The sequence below is a fragment of the Aplidium turbinatum genome, chromosome 17 (assembly GCF_918807975.1).
Source record: "Aplidium turbinatum chromosome 17, kaAplTurb1.1, whole genome shotgun sequence".
NCBI lineage: Eukaryota > Metazoa > Chordata > Ascidiacea > Aplousobranchia > Polyclinidae > Aplidium > Aplidium turbinatum.
The window spans coordinates 13,696,607-13,721,480 of NC_137488.1; the positions used below are offsets into that span (position 1 = coordinate 13,696,607).

Below are 24,874 nucleotides of genomic sequence, written 5' to 3' on the forward strand. Positions count from 1 at the left end.
AAATCATACCTCATGCTGTTTGTAAACCTGTAACCAACCAGTGAGCTATAACAACGTCTGAAACCGTTCTTATAAATCTGTTCTCAGCTTAAAAAAAGATTTAATGAAGTGAAAAATGTGAAGAGCCTTATTCTGTGCAAGAGTAGTATAAGTGTTTACGATATCAACTTTTCAAGTCCAACGAATAAAACTGTCCATCTGAAGTGGTCGAGCCTTTTACAAACTCAGGCTTGTTATTCGACGCTTCCCTGTGAGCGAAATTTTCAACAGTGAATTTCAAAGTTTTTAAAACATTTTAGTATTTACCGTATGACCTATAAGTTACATACCGGTATTTCAATGACGTCCTGTGTTTGTTCCTTCGAGCGAAAAAAAAACTTGTTTATAGCCTACCCACCACTGGCATGAAAAAGCAATCTCATCTTCGCATTTTTTGCTTGGTATTACAGGTTGCGCTGTTTTAAACATCACGTTGCAATTGCATTAAAGCAATAAAAGATGATTTTCTTTTCAGTACCGTACCTTATGTCTGATGGTGCGTGGATTATTATATTTTTTGTTTTTTCAGCAAGCTTTATTGTTTAACTTTGCATGTTTTTGTTTCGTGTTATAGTCAGTAGAGTTGACAGAAGAGTTCTGGAGCTACTTTTGGATCCGGTGTAACGGTCTAGGAGTTACTGCAGTCTGAAAGTTACCGTAACTTCTGGACCGCGTATACGCGGTCTGAAAGTTACTGCCAATCCAGAAGTTACTAAAACAGGGTTGTCAGATTTGACACTTAATTGCAGCAGATTTGTATAAATGATTTCAACATTGGAAACATGTTGAACTTGAAGACTTATCCACCGTTGCATCTTAACATGGTTTACCGCAGAAACGTAATTGGGAATGAAGCGAAAATAAGACGAAAGTTTAAAGATGAATTTTGTACCAAAAATTGTTGCTGTATTGATATGAAATTTTAATTTGTAACCTAACAATTTACGGTTATAGGCGAATTCTTCGTAAACAATTCTTCGTAAAGCAATTCTTCGTAAGCAATTCTTCGTAAAACAATTGTTAGTAAACAGTTGTTGGTGAAATGAAATCCGTAAAAGAATTTTTCGTAAAGCATTTCTTCGTATACATCAAATCTCCATTGCATGCACGAATAAATGCTTTGGGAAGAATTGTTTTACAAAGAATTAACTTTACGAAGAATTGTTTTACGAAAAATTGCTTACGAAGAATTGCTTTACGAAGAACTGTTTACGAAGAAAACGTCGGACACCCAATTTACGTAGGCTATCATTTTAACCTGATCTGTTTGTATTATTCCATTTGAAGTTGTGCCTTACGTGCGTTGGCAAATAAATTTGCATGGGGAGGTGATTGACTAGATGACCACTTAGCCTATAGGCCTAGTCTTTTGCTGTCATCCTGATTGTGCTATGACGCAACCTACGATTCACAATGTAGAGTTATGGCGCTGTTGAAACAAGTAATTTATTTGATCATCGCTCCAAACATTTCGAAGCTTGAATCGTGGCTATACGTGAATCGGTGGCATTTAATAAGCTACATGCCTTAATGCATCGCGCAAAGTTTGCATTTGAAGGCTGACTTGTTAGGCGCTGGTCTTGAGTTGTAGTTGACGAACATAGTGTTTGACTATGTTTTATGTATTTCATGAAAGTTAAAACCAAAGTTTTCTAGTGAATGAAGCACTGAGCCTATTTTGGTCTGGTTTGTCGTTTTGATGAAATATAAAGTAACTTAGGCTACATGTAGGCTAGAGCGCATTAGTTGCCCCGATGTTGGAATTTTTGATCGCCCCTTGGTAATTTTGTTCCAAATAATGAAAAAACACAGAATGTGAAATATTTTGTCAATCGGAGTTGGTTAAGGGGGTCAACATCCAAGTCAAAGTTTGATGTTTAAAGCTATTTGTGAATATCCGTCGGTCACGTTGTGGAGTTTCCCTGCAATCTCGCCCATTGTACGTCACAATGTTCTATTGTCTTTGAACAATTAACAAACTAGTCGTTGTATAATATGCAGTTGAAATAACCGTTGTTTGATAATTTAATTCGTTTGCTGTTTAGTTAGAGTTATGCTTGCTTAATTGTTTCTCGAAGCTAGCTTGATAGAAGATAGATAGAAGCTAGAAGCTTGAAGATAGATAACAGCAACGTAAATTAACCTTTATAAGACAGTCTTAACTTTTACATCGATTCAGTTGAGAGAACCATAGTTGCACAAATTCAACGTTCGACAATGTTGAATCGTTGTAAAAATGATGAATTTGGTATATAACTACGTTGGTGTGAACTTTTAAGTTTGCTTTGAAATATGTGCATGTCTGAGCTTAGTTAACGACTTTACTAAAACTTAATTTGGTCTATGTAACGCGTTCACAGGCCTGGAGCATTTTGATAGTCAGTAGTCAAGTGCTTCACTGACGTCCAATTCTCTAATTTTAATGACATCACTTCAACATTTCCACCTCTCATATTTTGTTTTATGTACACACTGATTTACGATTTAAACAGCCTGAGAAGCTGCTCTTACACATAACCATAATATGGAAGTTACAGTGTAACTGTGTATTTATTCCACTTTTCTTGCCTTACCTTGCTGTACATACTGTGATAACGGATGCGTTAATTTTCCAAAATTTTGAGTTCACTGTTGACCCCTTTAATGAAGTTCAAATTCAATAAAATTTTGGCTATGACGTTTTTTGGTGAATAGGAACAAAACTACCAAGGGCCGAAGTAAAATTTCCAAATTTTTAAAAATAAAGGGGCAACTGATGCACTCTAATGTAGGCCAACCGGTAGTCAAAACGCCATCAACCTTCAGACTTCAGTGAGTAGGCTCATAGTCTCACACGCGGGAAGGTTTTAACTTTTACGAAAGTGTTGAACACTTTGAGATTTCAATGAATTTCCGTTGACCTCCCATCGAAAACACATGACGCGAAACTTAAAGTCAAGAATAATGGTTTCGTAGTGAGAATATTTATCCTTGGGATTCAATCAATCATCATCAATCATTTTATTTTTCGTCATTAACGCGTCCGGGACGAAAAAGATACTAACTACAAAAATAGATATAAACCTACCAGCACGTTAACGAACGGGAAAAGATGGCAAAACCTTGAAAGGTTTAAAACGTGCCTGAATGAAAAATTATGTAGTAGGCTATATATCAGTAGTTAGCACGGCCACAAAACCCAAAAAAACAAATAGCAAAAAAATAAAACAAAAACAGAGAGAAGCACACATGTAGTAATGAATGACAGCCTAATGAAAAGTGTTGTGGATTGAATTTGCCAGTTCCAATATTGATGTGGATGAGCAGTCATAATAATTCATCTTTCGTATATTCATCTTTCGCATATACGAAAGATGTTCATCTTTCGCATACTTGCAGAGGGTTTAATCTACTGACCAAGTAAAGTTTAAACTTTTTTTCAAAATTTCCAGTCCATTTACAAGTTTTCCCAAACGAATTTCGAAAGAGCACACCCACTTACAATAGCAGTAACTTCTGGACTGCTTGTGCCGTTGTGCGGCGTTGCAGTCTGGAAGTTCCTGTCAGTCCAAAAGTTACCAGGGGTGCCCGGCGTTTTTGCAATCGATAGAAAAGAGAAAATTGTTTTAACTAAGTGTAATGAATTTATTGCTCTCAAACTAATGCAAACTTTTCAGTTAACATTCAAAATACTTATAATCATTAATCTGACCTTTTGAGAGGTTAAAAATTTAATTATTTTTCAAGACAAAATTAAATAAAATTTAAATTAAATATTTGGCAACTCTTGTAACTTTCGGCCTACAGTAACTCTTGGACTGCTACACAGGGCCCGGCGTAATTTTACTGGCTCGTAATCTTTTCAACAGGCACGGGAGTTTGAATGAACTATCTGGCATTGGTTGGAAATTGGATAGTAAATTTTTATTACAACTACAAGAGTCTTGATTTCGGGCTCGAGGATCTCATTGGTAGGCTACTAGGCTCAAATTATCCTCTTAACTGCCCTGGTTATAGTAGCCTAAGCTACAGCAACACAAAATGAAGCTGAAACCGGCGTGCTATTGCGTGATTAAACTTTTAGTAAGTTTAAACTTTTAGTAGTGGGCCATGAGGCTGTTTTCAGTGGGCCACAGAGCTTGGCATACAGCGACAGAGTTGCCAGGTCCACTTATGAAAAAAATGCCGAACAACTGGTCAAAAAACGCCAAATGACCTAAAAAAATGCCAAATAGGCAAACCGCTGCAAAATCGAAGGTTTATTCATTAGGCTAAGGAGTAATGGGATTTGATAAAAAATGGAAAAACTGCAATTTTGTGTGAATGTTCAGCTGATTAATTTATTGTGTTGTTGAAATTTGGTGTTTTTCGTTGATGAAGTTTTTCATTAGGTGGTTTTCATTAAACGTTAATGGGCCAACGCCATTTTTTTACTAATTTAGTGAGCCATGAGCAAAAAAAGGTTGAAAACCCCTGGTATAGCCGATGAATAGGGTAGTGCTTGATAATGATAGAGTGCGTTGAGTTCGATTTCAGTGTATGTAAATAGGCTGTCTGTCTGCTGATGTTTTTCCTTGCCAATTGACGGTCAGTAGCCTACCAAATTCATGTTTATTTTCTGAGTAAGATAATGCTTTGATAGAGAATTTGCTTTGTTGAACCAGAGGTTCAACGATAGACAGACAAAACAAAGTAGGCTAACTTCAACTGATTTAACATAGCCTAACTTAATTATTGCAAAAAAAAAATATAACATAATTAAAATAAACTCAAACGTTTTCGACACGTAGGCCTACTTGTATCCTCCAGTGGCGTATATTCAGGGTGTTCAAGGTGTGCACTGCACACCCCAAGAAATCCAGAAAAAAAAATTTCCATCGGTTGTCGATGTTCTTTAGTTTCATGATATTCTAACATCTTGCTGCATGCTGATTGCTTTCTTTTCAATTGCAAAACTCGTCCCCTTCTAATTTTAATACTCCAACGTTTGAGGTCATTGCCTTTAAGTTTTTTCGGTCATTACCTTTAAGCTGGGTGTGCACTGACATCTTGGCGAGTGCTATTTAAAATAAACAATTAAGAAAAATGACGTCACAAGGCAGCGAAAACAACAATGGTTTTAGGTCAGCCAGGCTGTGCACTCGCTGATCTGCACACCTTGGCGCGTCATTGGGGGAATCCCAGGCAATAGCAAGTTTTAGCTTGTTGGATTAGAGTTTGAGGTGATCAGCGTTGGAAACAACTTTTGCTAGAACTGAAGCAAAAGCAAGCTTTCTACGACGATGTAATTCAAAAATTTATTGCACAAACAAGAAGAATCGAATTATGCTATAGATGAATTTTTTCTTCTGTAGTCGAGGTGTTAAACATTTTCGTTTTTACTAAGTAGTACGGCGGATAAAAGTACAGCCGACCAACATAGCAATCGACTTTTTTTTCTTGTTTATTATCGAGTTGCTTTGCTATTGTTTTTTGTTTTAACTTTCACCTGTTTGTTTTTAATTCGCTTGTACATTTCTCAAGGTGTTGCGACCGTGCCTAATCCTTGCATGAAGTAAATCATTTCCATCTCGAGCACGCTTTAACTTTCGCGTTTTTTCAGACTCCTGCTGTGTTATGGCAAGTAATATTGTTCGTTTTGATGGTCGGAAATAAAAAGTGAACTGAAGTATGTGACTTTAGAAATGCAACCTAATGTTTGATATTATTAAGTCTTTCATTCAATGAGCAAAATAAATATTTGTTTTGTATTCTTCTCCATTCCGACAACATTATTTTTGTCAGTTCTGTTCATGTTCAGAATTTGTGCTGAAAATGCTCTCTGAACGCACCAAATTCAATGTTAATTTTAAAATTTTCTGTGGGAGGCCCCCCAGACCCCCCGCTGTTGGTTTGCCGTCACTGAACACCCTGTCAAAGTGGTCACGGTACGCCACTGGTATCCTCATCGGGAATTACTTTAAATCTGCAATACACAAAAAGAGAATTATAAGATAAATCTGACTTTGCACTGTAGCTGTAACGACACTCCGGACTGAAACGCACAAACTCCATAAGCAATACAAGAATGGTTACGAGTGAATAACAAAGATCATCAATCAATCATCATCAATCATTTTATTTTTCGTCATTAACGCGTCCGGGACGAAAAAGATACTAACTACAAAAATAGATATAAACCTACCAGCACGTTAACGAACGGGAAAAGATGGCAAAACCTTGAAAGGTTTAAAACGTGCCTGAATGAAAAATTATTTAGTAGGCTATATATCAGTAGTTAGCAGGGACTCTATCCACTTTTAGAATTCGGGGGGGTGATTTTTGGACAGTGGGCTAAAATTGTCATAGTCATTTCAACTTCTGGGGGGCTGCGCCCCCCAGACCCCCCATTTGAAGCATCAACTTCTTTCTGATCGAAGCATAGGGTTTCCAAGTCGTTTCACAAAGTAGCCTATGTTTCGGAAAGGGCATTTTTGGGTAAGCAAACTGGTAGTTACTTAACAAGAAATATTTCTGGCACTGCAATTGAAAACTCGAACCAATCATAAACTACGTTTTCCGTGACGTGAAAAAAGGGCGAAAAGAAAATGATAGCCTACAAAGCAAATCAAGTGCTGGATTTTCTATCAGCTGTTTGTTTGTTTATTTGTTTTTCATATTTTTACCCTGCATTGCGAGAAAGCGGACTTGAACGCTATGCATCGGTGTACGCCTTCTGACGTACACCTGACCCACGCTGCAGCCGACGGCAATGTCTGTTTCCGGTTGTCTACTCTACTTATGACTTAAATTTGGTACTACCCATTACTCGAAATCGATCACTGAGTAGAGGCAATTATACTCATAGTGAAGTTTCTTCCCCAGAAAAACAACAGCAAGTGCGGGGGGGTGGAGTCGAATATGCAGGCTCTCGACTGCGAGCCCAACGCGCTAACCACTCGGCCACTGCTGCCGACTAAGTTGGCAGCTGGTTGGCTGTTTAGGGGTTAGGGTTAGAAAGTAGTCATTTCATTGACGTGGGTTCGATTCTCACAACTGCTATTGCTCTTTTTTCTTCTGTAATTACCAAATAAAGTTTAAAACAAAGATTAACTCTCTGGCTAAGTGCGAGAAAGGTCACAATTGGACGGTAGCCTCTTATAACATGTTCTGATTGGTTGGCGGTGTCATTCTAGTCATTTGCAGTGGCAGAATTTTTTCTTGTTAAAGTGGCTGCCAAGCAAACTAAGAACACAGTGTAAATGCCTGGCTCGTAGTTCAGGGTTGCCAAACCAAAAAATCACATTGAAATGAAATATATATTCATATTAATAAAAAATTCAAAATGTGCTAACAGCGAAAATATATTTTTCAAAATTTGATCAATAAAATATCACAAAACCTTGTCAAAGCCAAATGAGTGGGGGGGGGATTTTGCATTGATCACCCCCCCACTCCAATTAGTGGGGGGGTGATCACCCCCCTCACACCCCCTTGGATAGAGCCCATGGTAGTTAGCACGGCCACAAAACCCAAAAAAACAAATAGCAAAAAAATAAAACAAAAACAGAGAAGCACACATGTAGTATTGAATGACAGCCTAATGAAAAGTGTTGTGGATTGAATTTGCCAGTTCCAATATTGATGTGGATGAGCAGTCATAATAATAATAATAGGATGGAGAAAGAAAACCGGACATAAAAGAAACCCATCCTCAGGCAAAAGCCCGTTTCAATGTGGCCCAGGAGAGCAGGTGTTGAGCTCTTTCTATGGTTAGACTGCACATCACACAGTAGCCTAAAAAAAAATGTGTTACTTGTTGAATTTTTGCTTTTCAGGCCGGAGTATTGTTACAGTTAAAGCTTAAAGTGCAGTCAAATTTATCTTAAAACTCTCATTTTTTGTATTGCAGATTTAAAGTAACTGCTGATGAGGACACAAGTATAGCCTACTTGTCGAAAACGTTTGAGTTTATTTCAATGATTTTATATTTCTTTGTGTAATAAATATGTTAAATTCGTTGAAGTTACTTTGTTTTTTTTGATTTTTTATTGGTAAGAATACAACAATGATAATCAACTTTCAATTTCATCAGTTTATTTCAAAATCTAGCAATTGCAAAATTTTCTGAAATTTTTCTGGCAACTATATTTTTCAAAGTTGCCAAGCAGACCTAATTTAAGATGAACTAATATTGTTATGCTACAGCTTTCAATAACTGCATCTGTATGATATTATTGATATTGTATTATTGCATTGTTGACTCTCAAATAAAAACAATTAGTTTTTAAAAACAATTGGAAATTCTATACACAAATATATATCAAATGATATTTCCGCAGAGCAATATCAAACACTGTTTGTTGTGTTGTTGTCTGACAATAATTATTCTAACACCAAGTGCCGCTGAGTGGAGGACAGTTATTCCTAGTACTAATTTCGCATATTTGTAGAGGCTTTTGAGGCAGGACTATGTTACCAAGATTGACAGAGTGAAGATTCTGATTGCTAAAGTGTTGTTGTCGGAGAATTATTTTATTCATTCGGTGCCGCTAAATGGAGAGCAGCCCTTTGACGTGCGTTTCTCAAACGCAAATCCCGAGCGTCTAACCACAGTCTCTATATTACTGTAATATAGAGACTGTGGTCGAACCAGGGCAGCTCGATCTTGAAGGTTCTTCGTTCACGAAGTCACGCGCTAACAACTGATTACTGAGTTGTCGGGCGGACTTAGCGGACAGCTTCCCTATTTTATCAATAGCTTGTCGTATCTATGAATGTGTACCACTTGATAAGGGCAATTATGGGCACTAGTTGTTTCACTTTTTTTCTCATGTAAGAATCTGAAAAAGCAGATATTTTAAAATGTTTTGCAAAATATTGACAAACCTGCGAGCAACCTTCCATTTTTAAATTTGGCAGCTCTTTTATAATCATATTGCTTTGTTGGCAGTGATGATGAGCAAATGTTTGAAGCAAGGATGCCAGAGCTTGGTTTTTCCACCTAGATCTGGGTTTTTTTGACCACATCTGGGTTTTAAGTTTTTTTATTTCAAATTTAGATAAATCTAGGTTTTTTGGTTTTTAACTTTATACAGAGCTTGCACGGTATTAAGGCATCTTCGGTATTAAGGCATCTTGCACGGTATTAAGGGATCTTCAATAAATGGTCCACACTGCAACACAAAAATGATAAGGTACCGGTAATGTTTTTTGCATCAGCTACTAGCCTACTGCAGTCAGTGAGGTACAGGATGCTAAAGAAATGATCCAACTTTATGAAAACGTAGATTGAAAATATATGAAAATGATCCAACTTTATGAAAAGCAGAAGTCGCTGATCGCAGTTTCTGCAAACATTTAAAAATTTTCCCCCTGAAAAGATCGAGAGAAAGATAGCACAAAACCGAAGTCGCTGATTGCAGTTTTCGCAAACATTTTTCTGTAGTTTCCGCTTACCGCAATTTCCGCTAACCCTTACCCCAACCTTAGAGTAATCTATGCTATAACCCTAACCCTCGCTGATTGCAGTTTCTGCAAACATTTTTCCGCAGTTTCCGCTAACCTTTATCCTAACTCTAACCATAGAGTAATCTACCGGTATGCTCTAAGTCTAACCCTACGGTAACTGATCGCAGTTTCCGCAAACGTTTTTCCCTAGTTTCCGCTAACCGCAGTTTCCGCTTACCCTAACTCTAACCATCGAGTAATCTATGCTCTCTAACCCTAACCCTCGCTGATTGCAGTTTCCGCAAATCTTTTTCCGCAGTTTCCGCTAACCTTAACCCTCGAGTTGTTTGCGGAAACTCTGATCAGCGACTTCGGCTTTATGCTATTAAACTGTGATCAGCAACTTCGACTTTTTTTATTTTTTTTTTTCGATCTTTTCAGGGTACGAACTGAGGGCACGAACTGTTCAGGGTACGAACTAGGTTGCCAATACAGAGCTGTGGTTAGTTCAGCGACATCCTGAGCATGATGGTTTGGTTTTGGTTTTACATCTTAATCCTTGGACTGACAAAGCCTTGATAGGTTATTCCTGGTAGTTTCGCATACTTGTAGAGGTTTTTGATGCAGGACTAATTACTAAGATTGAAATGGAGTGAATTTGTCGATTATATTGAAGTGTTGTTGGCTGATAATTACTACATTTATTAGGTGCCGCTGAATGGAGAGCAGTTCTTAGAATACATTATTTAAGCTCACACCTGAGAGTCAAACCAGTGCCACTTGATCTTAAAATTTCTTTTTCACGATGTCACATGCTAACAAACTTGGCAATAGTAGTAGGGATGACCTGAGAACAATGTCTGGTCTGGTTTTAACCGGTGAAAACTAGGGTTAAACTGGTCAAAGCCCAGAAAAACATTTCTATGTAGTGAATATGGGCTATGTAGCTACCTGGGCTATGGGCTATTTAGGAAATATAAAAGCAGTTGTGAGTTGTGACTATTTTGATATGCAGGCCTCGAAATATCTGGCGGCCATGGCCGCCTGAACTTTCATTAATGGCCGTCAATACGACCTGTCAGGCAGTCACAGATGGCTGCCTGTAAAGTTCGTACGAAAGGTTATTTATCTTGGATTTTTCTCATTGTTTTATTTCAACTGGATAAAATTTGATGGCAAATGTTTTTCATAAAAAAAAATTGTTGGAATAAATTCTTGTACTTCAGTTGGCTGTGCGAATTGTTCATCGTTCTACCAAGCATTTTTTGGATCATCAGAAACTTATTTTTAGAATTTGAATTTTCTCAATAATTAAAATATCCAACTGATTGAAATATCAAAAATAAACAGAGAAATTGAATATTTTTTTTTCCTAATCCAGCATTTAGGTTATTGCTTATTGTTGATCAAAACAAAATATAGTTGAACATCATTACTAAACATGGAGGGTAATATTTTTAATTCAATTGAAAAGCAACTTGATTCATACACTAAAGGGTTTTGACCAGTAAGGTCAAAACTGCCGTGCCCGGTTTAAACTAGGTCTTAACCAGGCGGTTTAAACAAACCGATCAACCCTGGAGTGACCAGCATTTAGTTTCACAATAATTCAATTCACAAAATGTATCGATGTCGATGAGAGTATACTTTAGCATATCCAGATGGCAGTGTGACAGCAGAACAGTAATGTATATCAGTGTGCTAGCATGATTTGGTATGGGTGTCATTTTTTCAACTTGACTTCTATCAGCGCTGTGTTCTACATTCTATTAATGATTTAACTTTGGGTGTCAAACAGGTTTCCTTTTTGTTTCTGATGGTGTCAAGCCATTTTCTTACTGCGCTAAACTGCTACGCAAGAGTATTTTGAACCGCTTAGAGATCAACCCTGGGTCACCCCAGCTTAAGAAACTCGTCTTGATTAAAGACGAGTAAAGTTTATAATCAATGTGGCCACGACACATTGATTATAAGCGAAAGTTAGCAAACTAACAACGTAGATGAAAACAAAACTATGTATATATATATATGTAACACTATTACAAGAATGCAACCAAGCACTCTGTGGAATTCCAATCCTTGGGGTTGTGAGAAACGGAGAAACGATGTACATAAAGCTCGCAGGAGCTACACATACCATATGGAACTAGGCCTAATGCAGATTTGTATCATCATCTTTGTCAGAAGGTAATATCTATGGACTAATAATAACAGAATATTTAATGTTTAGATAAACTTGTGTAGTGTGACTTAATTTTGATTGTTATTATTATGGAAAAAATTTGTGATTCGATGTCTACTCCAGAAGAATGTTATAACAAGTTGGAAAAGTTAAAAGAAATTCGGTACGTGACATTACATAAAAAGCTCAGCTTCTGAATATTGTTACTGATAACTTATTTTCGTTTAAACACACTTCTTCCAGTTGTAGATTGAATGCATTGGATATTAGTTAGTTAGCATACATGATAAGTATTCTAAAACTTTACATAAACATATTACTGTTTATACTGTTTAATGAGGTCTATGGTTATAGTTTTATGTATAAAGTTTTGTACCGGTATAACATATTTTGTACCTTTTTATAGACAAAAAACTGTGCAACTAGAAAAAATAAAAATACTCATTCAAGAACCATTGCAAAAGGCAGAAGAGGAAAAAGTTGCCTTGGAAAAATATAAAAAAGAAATTGGAGTGCTTCTGCAAGAAAAAATGGCTCATGTTGAAGAGCTACGTGCTATCCATACCGATATAAATACTGTGAGTGTTTCAATGAGTAGCAAAGTCTTTACAACATATTAGTCACAGCCTCTTCCTTTATAATTTATATTATAAATTTTATAATATATAAAATTAATTTTGTATACTAGAATTCAATCAATTAATGTTTTCTGTATAAAACATTGGTTATGTTTCTGACTGATTAGGTTGAATTTTTTGTCAAAGCATTTTCATACAAGTCAAATTCATAATTTATGATTTAGATTTTTAAACAAGTAATCTATCGCTTTGTTCTTAGATGGAAACTTTGGTGAAAGATAGCTCTGCAGAAAGGAGCTGCCATTTAAATCGAGCTCAAAAGTTGATACAGCAGTACAAGCCACTCAAGCAAGAAGTTGATTCATTGCGACAAGATATTGGTTTAGGCCATATTCAAAGTCTTGATGAAGAGGACCTGGATTTATCAAACGAGTAAGTTTTGCAAGGCTTCTGCAACAAGAAGGTCACTTTTAAATTGATTGTTAGTCTTGTGCCAAACAATATTTTTACTGTGCAGTGCATTAATGTCGGTTGACTGATTCCAATGACATAGTTAGGTACCGGTTAGGTTTTGTTTTAATTGCAAACTCTTACCGTATTATCTAAGCTAAAATGTAAATACCTTTTTGTGTTTTTGTGAAATTTCATGTTTTTAGCCTACTATTGGCATGCATTTTATTCTGTTCAGTGTTCATTTAAGCTTTTGTGCTCTAACTGTTTTAACGTGCTGCAGAGTTTTGACAGAAAAAGAGCATGGGATAGGCATTCCAGAGAAGATTGTTGGATCGGAACCTAACTTTTTTCTAAACAACCCTCAAGACAAACAGTTACTTTTAGTGGCTCCTGAGCATAAAAGTGCTTCTCCCCCCATGAAGGTATTACACTGCCATTTTTATAGTGAAGCTATTTTGGTTTCAAAGGATAATAGGATATGTGTTTGGTCTTCTTTGCTCCCCTTAGGTTGCATTTTATAGAAATGTTTTATTCTAGCTTGTGGCCTCACGCGTTAGCCTTCTGCTGTCCAGGCAAGTACGTTTGAAGTGTTTGCACAATATTGCTTGTAGCAAAGCCTACACTGATGACGAATCTCTCTTTCTACAAAGTAATTATAAATCAGAATTTGAGACAACAATCCATGTCATACGTTCATGTGTTTCATTCAGTTATTCAAATTCTCTCTCATCAACTGTTTCATTATTTACAGACTTGTCCGTCATGTCAGCAATTGATTCATAGAAATGCTCCTATATGTCCACTGTGTAAGGCCAAGAGTAGATCGAAAAATCCCAAGAAACCGAAGAAAGTCACCAGACCAGATGAATGATCATCATTCTTATTCAGCAAAAATGATATTTCTGATTGTTGTTTGCTAGTTTATGTGCTTCACTTTATGTAAGCTGCACTTAGTGTCACACATCACGATATGAAACTGCCTAATAGATATTGTAATGCTACTGTAATTGCAACAAATGAAAATTATTGTCTACCTGTTCCACTTCCATTTACCGTCACTCAAGTATACTAAAAACTCAGCTTGCTTAGATAAATATCCCATCAAAGATATGTGTTTTCAATGTTCTGTTTTCATGTTAGAATATTGTAGTTCACTTCAAGTGTTTTTTACATTTTATTTTGAAGGTATTTTTTTAATTTGTCATCTATAAAATTTGTAAATCAAAAAGGTACTTTTTTGTTATGACATTTTTTAGTTGCATTTTCTACATGTTTTTAGGGCTACAATGAGATTTGTCTTAGCATGCATAATTCGCATTGTAATAAATTGTTACAAAAACAAATCATAATTATCAATATGTTAACAATTAAGCTATCAAGAACTGATAAACTTTATGCACAATCTGCATCCAAATGAAAAAATATTGTAGTAAAAGTGTAGTAAGTCACGTACTGAATCATATAATACTTTGTGGCTCCCTTCTTTTTCTGATTTATTTTCTACTTTTTGATGTACTCCATCGTTTCGTCATTTGTGTGCTGTGTGGGCCTTGGTACTTCCCAGACTGCAAATCAGACGATATTTACATTTAAAATCAATGTAAAAATCGACTGGTTTACTGTCTGGGTATTGTTACACTTTTGTCATTCCGTTGTGTGTTTTGCAATTCATTTATTTTTTGTAATCGCAGTAGAACTAAACGTTTATTTTGCATCGATAAAATGTTCGTGAATGCACAAACAACGCAGGTTTATTGGCTGCTATAGACCTCACTTTTTCATTCATGTTGTAGAACTCTAGGGAGTTAATTTAAAACAATGGGAGCTAAAAAAGACAAATATTCTGTTTTGTTACCAACCTACAACGAAAGAGAAAATCTTCCTATAATCATCTGGCTCATCGTGAAGTACTTCACCGAAAGGTGAGTCTTATTTTACTTCTAAGTTCTATTGCTTTGCAGTGAATGTTTTTACGGCCATGGCTGCTAGGGCTAAACTTTGATTTTGCCGCAAAGCAAGCACGCTATGATTTTTTAGGATTAAAAGAGACTGTTACGGTAATGACCAATGACCATTGCCTGAGAAGCCGCACGTCAAGCATATTATTTTTACTGCAATTACAGTGTATCGGTGCTTTAAACTGCTTTTCTTAAAAATTATTGAGAAAGCATTAATCGTTCGTATGTATGAGCAAAAAGCTCCACAAATAAGTAATAATTTCACTGCCATTTTTGCAAATTAGACAAATTTTCTTTGGAAACGCTACAATTTGGTAAACACGTTTAATGCGCCGATGTTATCAGAGTTCTAGAAAATACAAATTAATTTCACATATGATAGCGTTGTTTGGTGGATAAAAATATGCAATCTGTTGTGCTAAGAAACACGCGTTAATGCAAAACCGCATTTTTGTTTTCACCGAAACAACTTTGTTTATTTAGTAATCTGAATTTCGAGGTCATAATCATTGACGATGGTAGTCCAGACGGGACACTAGAGGTCGCAAAACAACTGCAAGAAATCTATGGAAAAGAAAGAATCGTAAGTTTAAGAGTAACTGTCATTCTATGACGACCAAGTTTGATGTGTTTGTAATCACCTGTTTTGTTCTTGTTGCTCAAATTCCTGATGCAAAAGGGATCTGTTGTATTTGGTGCACATTTCTTTGCATGATTCTGTTTTTATGTGATGAGTTCTCTTCTATGTCAAATGATTGTAGCCAGTTTCAAGTTTACTTTATGCGGTTTTGCACACAAAGTGTTACACAGCGTTTATAGCTTGCGTTTTTTACTTTTAATTTGTTTCTTTGGATTTTTAATAATAACTATGTTTTTCTATCGTTACTATATTTTGTTGCAAGCAGAACAATTTCCCAGCTTGCAACATTGGTCATTTTTTTCGTCTGTAGACGTTGAATTACGTAAAAATGACCGATCTTTTAACCTGGGTTTGTTGTGTTGTTACTGCGTTAGTAAGATTTCCGAATGTTTCGTCAACTGACGTCTGTTTCAGGTATTGAGGCCTCGAGCAAAGAAACTCGGTCTTGGCACCGCGTATATCCACGGAGTTAAAAATGCGACTGGGAATTTTGTTGTAATAATGGATGCTGACTTATCCCATCATGTAAGTTAGTCCAGATAGAAGGTTTGCTTTGATTTTCGTCTTGACGGTTTTTAAGTACCGTAGAACGTGTTATATAAAGGTTACCGTTCGCAGCTGAGTGCTTTTATAGAATATATAACTGTTTCAACGATTTCTTTTTTTTTTTTCAGCCGAAATTTATTCCTGAATTTGTCAAGTAAGTTGTTTTGAGATATCTATTTTCTACTCTATTCAGCTTAACGTTGTGAGAAAATTCAAATAAAACTAAAACTAAATGTTTTGTTGGTTTATTAATTTAAACTGCTCTGTAAATGTTAGTTGATCATCAAAATTTCATGCATATCTAAGTTAAAATGACATGTTATCAATTTCATCCGTAGCTAAGAGTGAAAGCATCTCGCTTATGACTATAAGACAAATTAAAAGCTTATTTTTTGTAAGTTTGAGAAAGTTGGTTGAATATTGTCCAACATTCCAGAAAACAAGAAGAAGGAAATTACGACATAGTAACAGGTACAAGATATATTGGCAATGGCGGCGTATATGGATGGGACTGGACCAGAAAGCTTGTTAGGTTTGGATTTCGTTAATGTCAAATATTGTTATGTAAATACTTCCAAGATCGTTGTCATGTTTTTCAAATCCTTTAATATTGAACATTATGAACAAATAATTTTCATTGCATTTAGACTTGTATACAACAATCAGGGCCGGATTTAGACCATGAGAGGCCCTAGGCTATTCCATTTGTGAGACTCCTCCCTATTTTTGAGCTCAGAATTTCTCTCTAAACAAATCACATGTCATTGCTTAATGTTAAAAATATAAGTGCATTAAACTCTTCGTTCTTTTCATTTTCCACATTCATGGGTGCAAATTTTTAATTAATAGAATAAAAATTTAGTTAAGGCAGTTTTGCTTTTAATTTTAATTTCTTTGATCAAACAACCGTTACAATAATTGTAAACTTTATATACGAGGACATAAGAAATAGTTACAGCCATCAAATAGAGTAAGACTAGGGTACCTAATTTTTTTTCTAGCTTTTGTCAAAGCAAAACCATGCAAAAGTTTATCAAAATTTATCTGTTTAAGTTTGTCACTCTCAATGCAGAGAATGCTCAGTGCGGACAACCTTTCTTGAGACATGGTCAATCTCAGTTTATTTTTAATGTTTTTGAGCCTTGAGAAAGATCTCTCTCCTGAGCAGTTAGTGACCATTCAGCTAAGAAACAGTTTTAATATTGCTTCAACATTAGGAAAGACAGTGTTAATTTTTTCCTTGCACATAATTTCATAAAGGTCTCCATGTTTTGTTTTTTTTGTCGTATTCAGGCTTATACCTGGTGGTTGAAGGTTTAGATTAAGTGAACGGGAAGACAAAGAAGCCAATCTTCGTGTCAACCTTCAGGCATGCTTGTGTCTTACCGAAGACACATGAGACAAGGAAATAGATTGCTCTTCTGTACCGGCAAGCCCTTGGTCATGGACTTCTAAATAGTAGCATCTGGACTGGAAACGCAGTGACCAACAAAAGGCCAAACAGTTGGTACAACAGTTGGCCAACAGTGGGCCAGCAGCCAACCCTGTTGGCCCACTGTTGGCCAACTGTTGTACCAACTGTTTGGCCTGTTGTTGGTCACTGCGTTTCCAGTCCAGATGCTACTATTTAGAAGTCCATGCCTTGGTTTTGTGTTTGTCTCACGTACAAATGAAAATATAGAAGTTCATCAGTAAGTTTCGGGTCAACATCTTCCGGAAACGCTCCCTAATTAAAGCGTCAGGTGCATTTCTTTGTCTAATAGTAACAGCTCTGTATTTGATATTCGGCAAGGTTGCTTTTGCTTGCTGATCAAACTCGTCAAACTCATCTCTAATTTCGCATAGAAAGTCTACAAGTGAACTGTAGCCTACAATTCGGCAGAAGTACTTAATAACAATTCAGATTTCTGAAGGGTTTTGCTAACCCTGAAAAAACGACCTAGCACTATGGACCAAAAATGCAACATAAACACAAATTCCAATTTTTCCATTTTTTGCAAATGACAATTTGCAGATGCAGACGACGTAACAATGGCTGTTTACATCGTGGTTGAAACCAGTTGTGTACAGAATTTTCTACTCTGAAAAGCTTGATATATTGTCAAGTTTTTAAAAGAATTACAAACTTTGAAACGGAATTTCGAGGCCCCTGGACGTTGAGGCCCTAGGCTTCAGCCTGCCTAGCCTATTGGTAAATCCGGCCCTGACAACAATGTAAATATTGTATTTTTCTTGCAGCCGAACTGCCAATTACATTACTCAAGTTTTGCTCCGGCCTGGGGTGTCCGACTTGACAGGCAGTTTTCGTCTTTACCGAAAGGAGGTATTGGAACGCCTTGTCCAGTCATGCGTGTCAAAAGGCTATGTTTTTCAAATGGAAATGATGGTCCGCGCAAGACAGTTTGATATGTCTATTGCCGAGGTAAAAGGATTTTATCTGTATCAATATTGATTTGAGACATTTTTTAATCACAATAGTCTTGAAAACAAAGTTTGATTGTTGGGTGAAGATTTAGCAGACGGCACGGTTGATTGACTTTTTTACGCTATGAGCTCAGTTTCTGTTAAATATGGCACTGAGGAACCGACCACTTACTATGTCATCAACGACGGTAGGCTATCATCTTTCGATTGCCAAATGGAGCCTAAGGTCAGTTTGCTTTTAATGAGACTGAGGGTTGGTCGTAATGTAATATCCTCCCAGCGCAATCTGGATGAACATCGACAAACTAGGGTGGTGAAAGGATGCACTTTCGGCTACATGAAGCTCAAACGAGAAACAGAGTTTTCATTTGTCAATATTCTAAAATATGGTTATTGATCGTTTAACTTGGCAATATACTCTTGCCTTTCAGGTTCCTATATCGTTTGTCGATCGCTTTTACGGAGAATCAAAACTCGGTGGTAATGAAGTGTTTTTGTTTCTGAAAGGCTTGCTGTACCTCTTTTGTACCACGTGACTTCCACCATGAAGGTTTTAGCAGCTATTGATGTTAACTGATAGTCTATGTGCAGTTTCTTACGATATCTTTGATTCCATTGTTTTTTCATTCAAAGTTAGCTAACCTATGCTGTTGTTCATGCATGCATATCGTAAACCCTGCAATACAATTCGTTCGAACATGTTATATTTGACAATAAGTTAGAGTATTGGCGTTTACATGCAGATTAAGGAAACAGCAATGAATTTATCTACCACTTGATAAAGACAGAAGATGCTTTACTTTATAGCAGAAAGCAGTTTCACCAGTCAAGTCAGAGAGATGATAGGTTAGTACGACACTTAGGCTACCGTACTTCAAAGTGTGCACCAAAATTCGAAATTCTATCATTTCTAGACAAAAGATGCAATGCACTGTGTGGTAAGGCTGAGCACTGAAATAGCGTAGTGGTAATCTAGCTGCTGACTTTGAAGCTCAATCGTACAGTTTGTAAATCGAAATCGTCTCAGTGTTCTGAAATGGGAAATAGGCTTCTTGGGTTTTCCAGCACGTTGCTGTGATGGTGTTGATATTCGTTTTGAGTTGTGGTTATTACGTCACATGATGGTGTCCATCGCTTGTTTGGCGAACTTCGCCGTAAATTGCGTTGGTGGTCCAAACGTGCCCCTTTTCGTTTCGACGCCAATGCTTCCACCTGTACACAACAATAACAAGGTAACGTTGGTAGACCAGTTTAATTAAGTTACCGTACTTTTTATGTTAGGTTACCAATTCTAACAACTAGAGATAAGCAAATTAAAAGCCGAAATTTCAACAAACCGTTTTTGTCGCTTTTTTGGTTGACCGAAGCAGCACTGCATGACAATATAAGCGCTCCGTCTTCAGTGCCTCTTCCTGTCGATATATCCAAGCCATAATCTTCTGGTTGGCGCTACTGATTTCGCAATGTGTGATTCTAAAAAGTGCGTTACGTACGTAAGTAGACTAGCATGCTATGGGTTGAGGTCGGCAATGCGAAATTAACGCGTTGCTCCATTAGCCTACTGCAGTGGACCTGTAGGCATAGCCTACTAGTCGGAAAAATTTTGTTAGGGACAAACTTTGTGTGGTATGACAATTATGTACCAATACTTAACATTGAGCATTCTAGGCATTCATCCAAAATTTAAGCGGACAGAGAGAGAGAAATAACTTTATTTGCCAATCAGATTCTGTGATAGTACGTTACACAATAAGCTTACATCACAATAACAAACAATTCGTAAACAATAAACATAGAGGAACGCATAAGTACGCTCAGTTGTTTCTCTCGTTTGCCCAGAAAATAGGGCATCCAGGCCGGATAGCGACTGTCAAAACAGCGACTGTCATAATGGCGACTTCATAATAGCGACGTAATGAAGTGAGCGACATTCCAAACAGCGATTGTATAAATGCCGACTGCATTAAAACAGCGACTGTTATGATAGCGACTTAACACTTTAAGTGCCATAAAAATGCCCCATCTGGCACCTATGTGGCATATTTTTGAATTTTATTTATTGTAGGCGCCAAATTTGAACACAACTAGTTTTCAATTTAGCTATAGCGAGAAGTTTTTGGATTTATATCATGCCAGTCAGCAGGTTTTGACTTGGAGGCCAAATTGGGTGGTGATGACTTTCTGTTGTTTGGCTTGACTAGCCTATTTCTTTTTAAATCATGTGACTTCTATGGATAGTCCAAATAAAATGTTGTTTTAAAGTCCCTTTTGGTTTCAATCTTTCACTACGCAGTGTTTGCCTATTTGTGCGTGCATACGTGTGTAGAGCGGTGTGGGGGATGGAAGGTATGTGTGGAGGGGGTGAAAGAGTGCGTGTGCGCGTAAGCCTTGGATTTAATAAAAGAAGTGAGGTCGCTGTTGTGGCAGTCGCTGTTTTTGATGAATCGCTGTCGTGTAGTCGCTCTATTGACAGTCGCTGTTTTAAATGAATCGCTGTCGTGTGGTCGCTCTATTGACAGTCGCTGTTCTGACAGTCGCTATTTGGAACCCGAGCCAGAAAATAGGTATGGTGTACCTTAGGATTGAAGTGGATTTTCAAGCTGTGCTATACTTTGAGACAACTAGATGTTCATAAAGCTACAGTAGGTATAATGAATTGAGGCCATGGTGAGCTACAGCACTTAGCGGATATGATAGCAACGGAAGGTTTATACTCGCGGAAATCAAAATACATTTCACCAATCATTTTCTAGTGTTTTGCGGTTTGATCAACATACGAATATGTCGAGTAATTTTCTCTCCACTCAACAACAACATGTCAATGGTAGGCTGGAACTGGCGGGTGATTTTCATGGTCATTGGCAATGTATGGAAATCTGAATAAGGCCATAGGAACGACACCGTGACCGACGACCATTTTTTTCTTAGAACTTGTGTTGGATAGTTTTAATTTGTGACGTCATAAGATAACAGAAATGGATAACACTGTCACGCAACAGCGAAACTACAAGTTTGTCTTGGGGAGGACTACATGGGCTGCCTGACATCGGACCACTGACCACAACTTTCATAGTTTATTTTTGATAAAAATGTAGGCAACCAAAGAGCCCCCACACATGACATTAACTCTACATCAGGGTAAATTTGCTGTGATGGTCACAAATAAAAAACAAGTTGAACTGATTCGAGTGAAACGGAGTGGACTCACAAAACCGATTTATTGCCTAAAAACCTCATAGCAAACATTACCTTCTGTATTGAAACGATTCTTTTAACCTTCCATCAGGCTTTTTTATTCTTCTGCTGTGTTTTTGCTGACATGAAAGTGTAAAGGCGTTTGTGTCTATTGCAGCCTGTACATTGATACCCACTCTTCCTTCATGACTGTTTTTCCAAATTGTTTTCATTGCTATATCTGTAGCACCGTCACCTAAAAGGATTAATACATAGGTTCCTATAGTCTTAGTTTTATAACCTATTGTTTTTGGACATCCTGTACTAACACAGCAAATTTTATTTTTAATTCGAAAATGTAGGCCCAAATCATGGCGACCTGGTCCAAATGTCCAACATTTTTATGCACTGATTTCTAAAATAAAACTTAGTTGTGACAACCACTACCTTTTCACAAAATAGTTGCCGAAAGCAGAACAACGTCGAATTTGGTTGAGTCTATTCTATTTAACGTGTCCTTGAGAAAGACAATATCAACTAGTTAGCAAATTAGGCCATCAACAAAACCAGTTTTTTAAAACAAATACTTCTTACAGTCGGACCCTACTTTAAAAGTATTTTTTATGTAGCCTGACCAATGACCATGTTAGACCACTGTAGGCTATGTCGGTTGCATTGCGGAGTGGTGAGATCCCTGGAACGGGACTCGAAAGGAAGCCGCTCAAGAGCATGCGCTTTGGCAGGACACTTAACGGCATGCTTGCAGGTTGACACGAAGATTGGCTTTCTTGCCTTCCCGTCCACTAAATCTTTAACCACCGGGCGTAATCCTAGATACGATCATAACACTCTCTAAAGCCTGGATACGATCAGGAAAACTGTAGCAGTCATTCACCGGCTCACAAAATTTGAAAAAAAAAGGGTTTTAAAACCAATGCATATTTTATAGGTTATTTGTTAGTTCTTGTTTTTCTGATTCCTAATTTAGCCTCCACCACATTAGAATTCTCAAAATAAATTTTGCAAAATAATGAAGGCGTGGGGTTTAACTTATGGACATATTTTAAGCTATGTTCAAACCATGGCGACCAATAGATCACTATGATTCCAACAAACAAAACAAAACCTCTTGACAATAAGACAACGATGAAGCAAATAAATGTATGCAGTCTAGTAGGCCTACTTAAAAGTATAAATATAAACGGTCGTAGACAGCTTTAGTCGAAACCAATGACCGCAACCTACCTTTGCATAGGATTGTCGCCACTCGACCTAAATAAAGGACGTTTACTTCTTTATGTTGGGGGCTCACTTCATGATGGCCTTTTCCGCTTCCTTTGCATAATCTTCGGATAAACTTTCCGCAACGAACTGTTTTTATCTTTGTCCAAGATGCTGATTTTCGTAATGGTTGCATCAACTTAACGCAACATGAAGTTGAGGAAGAATTGTTTTGATTAGTTCCATTGCTGATTTCCTAGTTTGTTTCTTCAATTTGAAACAAATCTCTGTCTTCATTTGTGGAGTATTGAGTAGATATTGCAAGATTGTGCCCGTCATTTGCAAAGCCATTATTCAATTCATAGCCATCTTTATTCAAGCATAAAAACCTCTTAGTGTGGATTTGTTTCCAAGCCTGCCTCCGACTTTTGGCATTCTTTCTGCTCTTTGTTTCATTGACAAAAGTTTTTTTAGCATAGCCACTGCCATTTAAAGTTTGGGATGAAGAAATCCCTTCGTTTTTAGCTTTTGTTATGATCACTGGAGAGTAAACCTGCGATTTATTGGTACAAGTGTTTTCTATAATATGAGCTGAGGATTCTGTGATGCCGACATCCGTTTCATGATGTTGAGTAAATGGAATGCATGGCAGCATTCGTGGAGTTTTCTTACGCAATTTAATGTTTTCTTGTAGCTCCTCGTACGTTTTACTAATTTTTTGATTTCCCTCACTTGAATAAGATTCCCTTTTAGTTTTTTTCATAGTTGACGATGATTCAAAGCTGTCTGTTTTTTTTCATCGAAGCATTTCGTGCTAGTCTGAATTGAATCATATCAATATTTTCTTCTCGCGTTTTGGTCTTGAATTGCGGTTTGCTTACTGACTTTCTTTCAAGAGATTTGTAGCGCTCAAGACAAACAACAATATATTAGCGACATCCTGGAATAGAAATCATTATTGTGAAATAATTTAATAGCTTCATAACTGCACTGTACAGTATAAATTGATAAAACAACATTTCTTAAATGCGTAGGCTACTAAAACTGGCGCTATCTTTAAGTTTACCAATCGAAGATAGCGATGATTGAAGCAAAAATACCTGAACGCTGTAACCGCGAACCGTGTCCGGATTTTCACAGGCTTAAAGATTGTTTTTCTTGTTAACGTTATTTTAACATTTCATTACACAAATTTGTAGCAAGTAGGTTATGCTAGATTGCATTTTTAACTGGGCATGCCTTTACACATCGTTGTCCACTTAATGAAAGCAATAATTAGGTTGTCTGACCCGCAAAAAGAATAGTTTTTTTCTTAGAAAAAGTTTAAATTTTGTGCTACAATAAATGCCATCGAAAAATCTAGATTTTGTGGCCTATCTGGCAGGTATAAAACAGATAAAATACATCTGTTTCGCTAACTTTTGAAATCACCAATAAGTTAGGCTATTCATTAAATAAACCGTAAAGCTGCAAGCTTAAGACTTATCTGGTTACCGTATTCGTTAACATTACTTTTAAATAAAAGCCATAACTTGAATGGAAGCAAATCCTGAATATAAACGATAGGCCTAGGTAGGCCTACTACAATGCCCAAGAAAGGTCAACTTCACCCAGCATAAAGTCTACTTGTTGAAGTCAATTTTTTGCAATAATTCTTAAATATCGAAATTTTCCTTCGAGTAACGGAGCCCAAAATAGGCCTATAAAAAAACTAAAATGATGTTTCACGAACGTTTGAAAAACTAGGCTATAAACAATAGGCTAGGCCTAATGTTACCTTTTTCACTGCTACATTCAACTTGTAGCAATGAAGATCTAAACAGTATATATGTAGTTTTACAAACGTTTCTTTATGAGTTTAGTTCTTTGTCTTTGTAATTTTTACTTAGATTGACCAAATATTCCAACTATTTTACACTTAAGTTTCTTTCCGTTTCTTTACATGATTCCGTATTGAATCAGAGACTACAGTGGTAATTTTCATTTGCAAACACCCGAGATTTGTAACCATAATTTTCATCAATGTTACTACTCAATGTTTATTTCCTTTGCTTTTGCTTCTGTGTCTTCACTCTGGTTTCTAGCAGCAACGTCTATGTAAAAAATCTGCAGTAACGTTAAGTTCTTCCAACTGAAAATCTGACTAGTTAAGATACAGTGTTTTGGTTAAAGTAGTCAATAACGCGTCTTCTGATTTGCTGCACGTCTCTCTTAGATCACGCCTTGCGGATAAGCCGCAGTTAATCCTTTT

The 24,874-nt window shown here is 36.8% G+C and overlaps 2 protein-coding genes across 2 annotated transcripts; one reads left to right on the top strand and one right to left on the bottom strand.

Annotated features, from left to right (window-relative positions):
* Positions 1 to 11,676: 11,676 nt before the first annotated feature.
* Positions 11,677 to 18,932, top strand: LOC145786212 (dolichol-phosphate mannosyltransferase subunit 1-like). The gene is made up of 11 exons (XM_082597856.1): positions 11,677 to 11,792; positions 12,036 to 12,207; positions 12,467 to 12,639; positions 12,941 to 13,082; positions 14,476 to 14,582; positions 15,102 to 15,201; positions 15,673 to 15,783; positions 15,933 to 15,958; positions 16,241 to 16,336; positions 18,043 to 18,226; positions 18,660 to 18,932. The coding sequence occupies exons 1-11, from the start codon at positions 11,719 to 11,721 to the stop codon at positions 18,762 to 18,764; spliced, it is 1,290 nt and encodes a 429-aa protein (XP_082453982.1). The 5' UTR covers positions 11,677 to 11,718; the 3' UTR covers positions 18,765 to 18,932.
* Positions 18,933 to 19,059: 127 nt separating this feature from the next.
* Positions 19,060 to 23,493, bottom strand: LOC145786482 (protein FAM43A-like). Its single transcript, XM_082598147.1, has 4 exons — positions 22,648 to 23,493; positions 21,478 to 21,658; positions 19,566 to 19,701; positions 19,060 to 19,440 (listed from the first exon to the last, which is right to left on the bottom strand). The coding sequence occupies exons 1-4, from the start codon at positions 22,817 to 22,819 to the stop codon at positions 19,252 to 19,254; spliced, it is 678 nt and encodes a 225-aa protein (XP_082454273.1). The 5' UTR covers positions 22,820 to 23,493; the 3' UTR covers positions 19,060 to 19,251.
* Between the last annotated feature and the right edge of the window lie 1,381 nt (positions 23,494 to 24,874).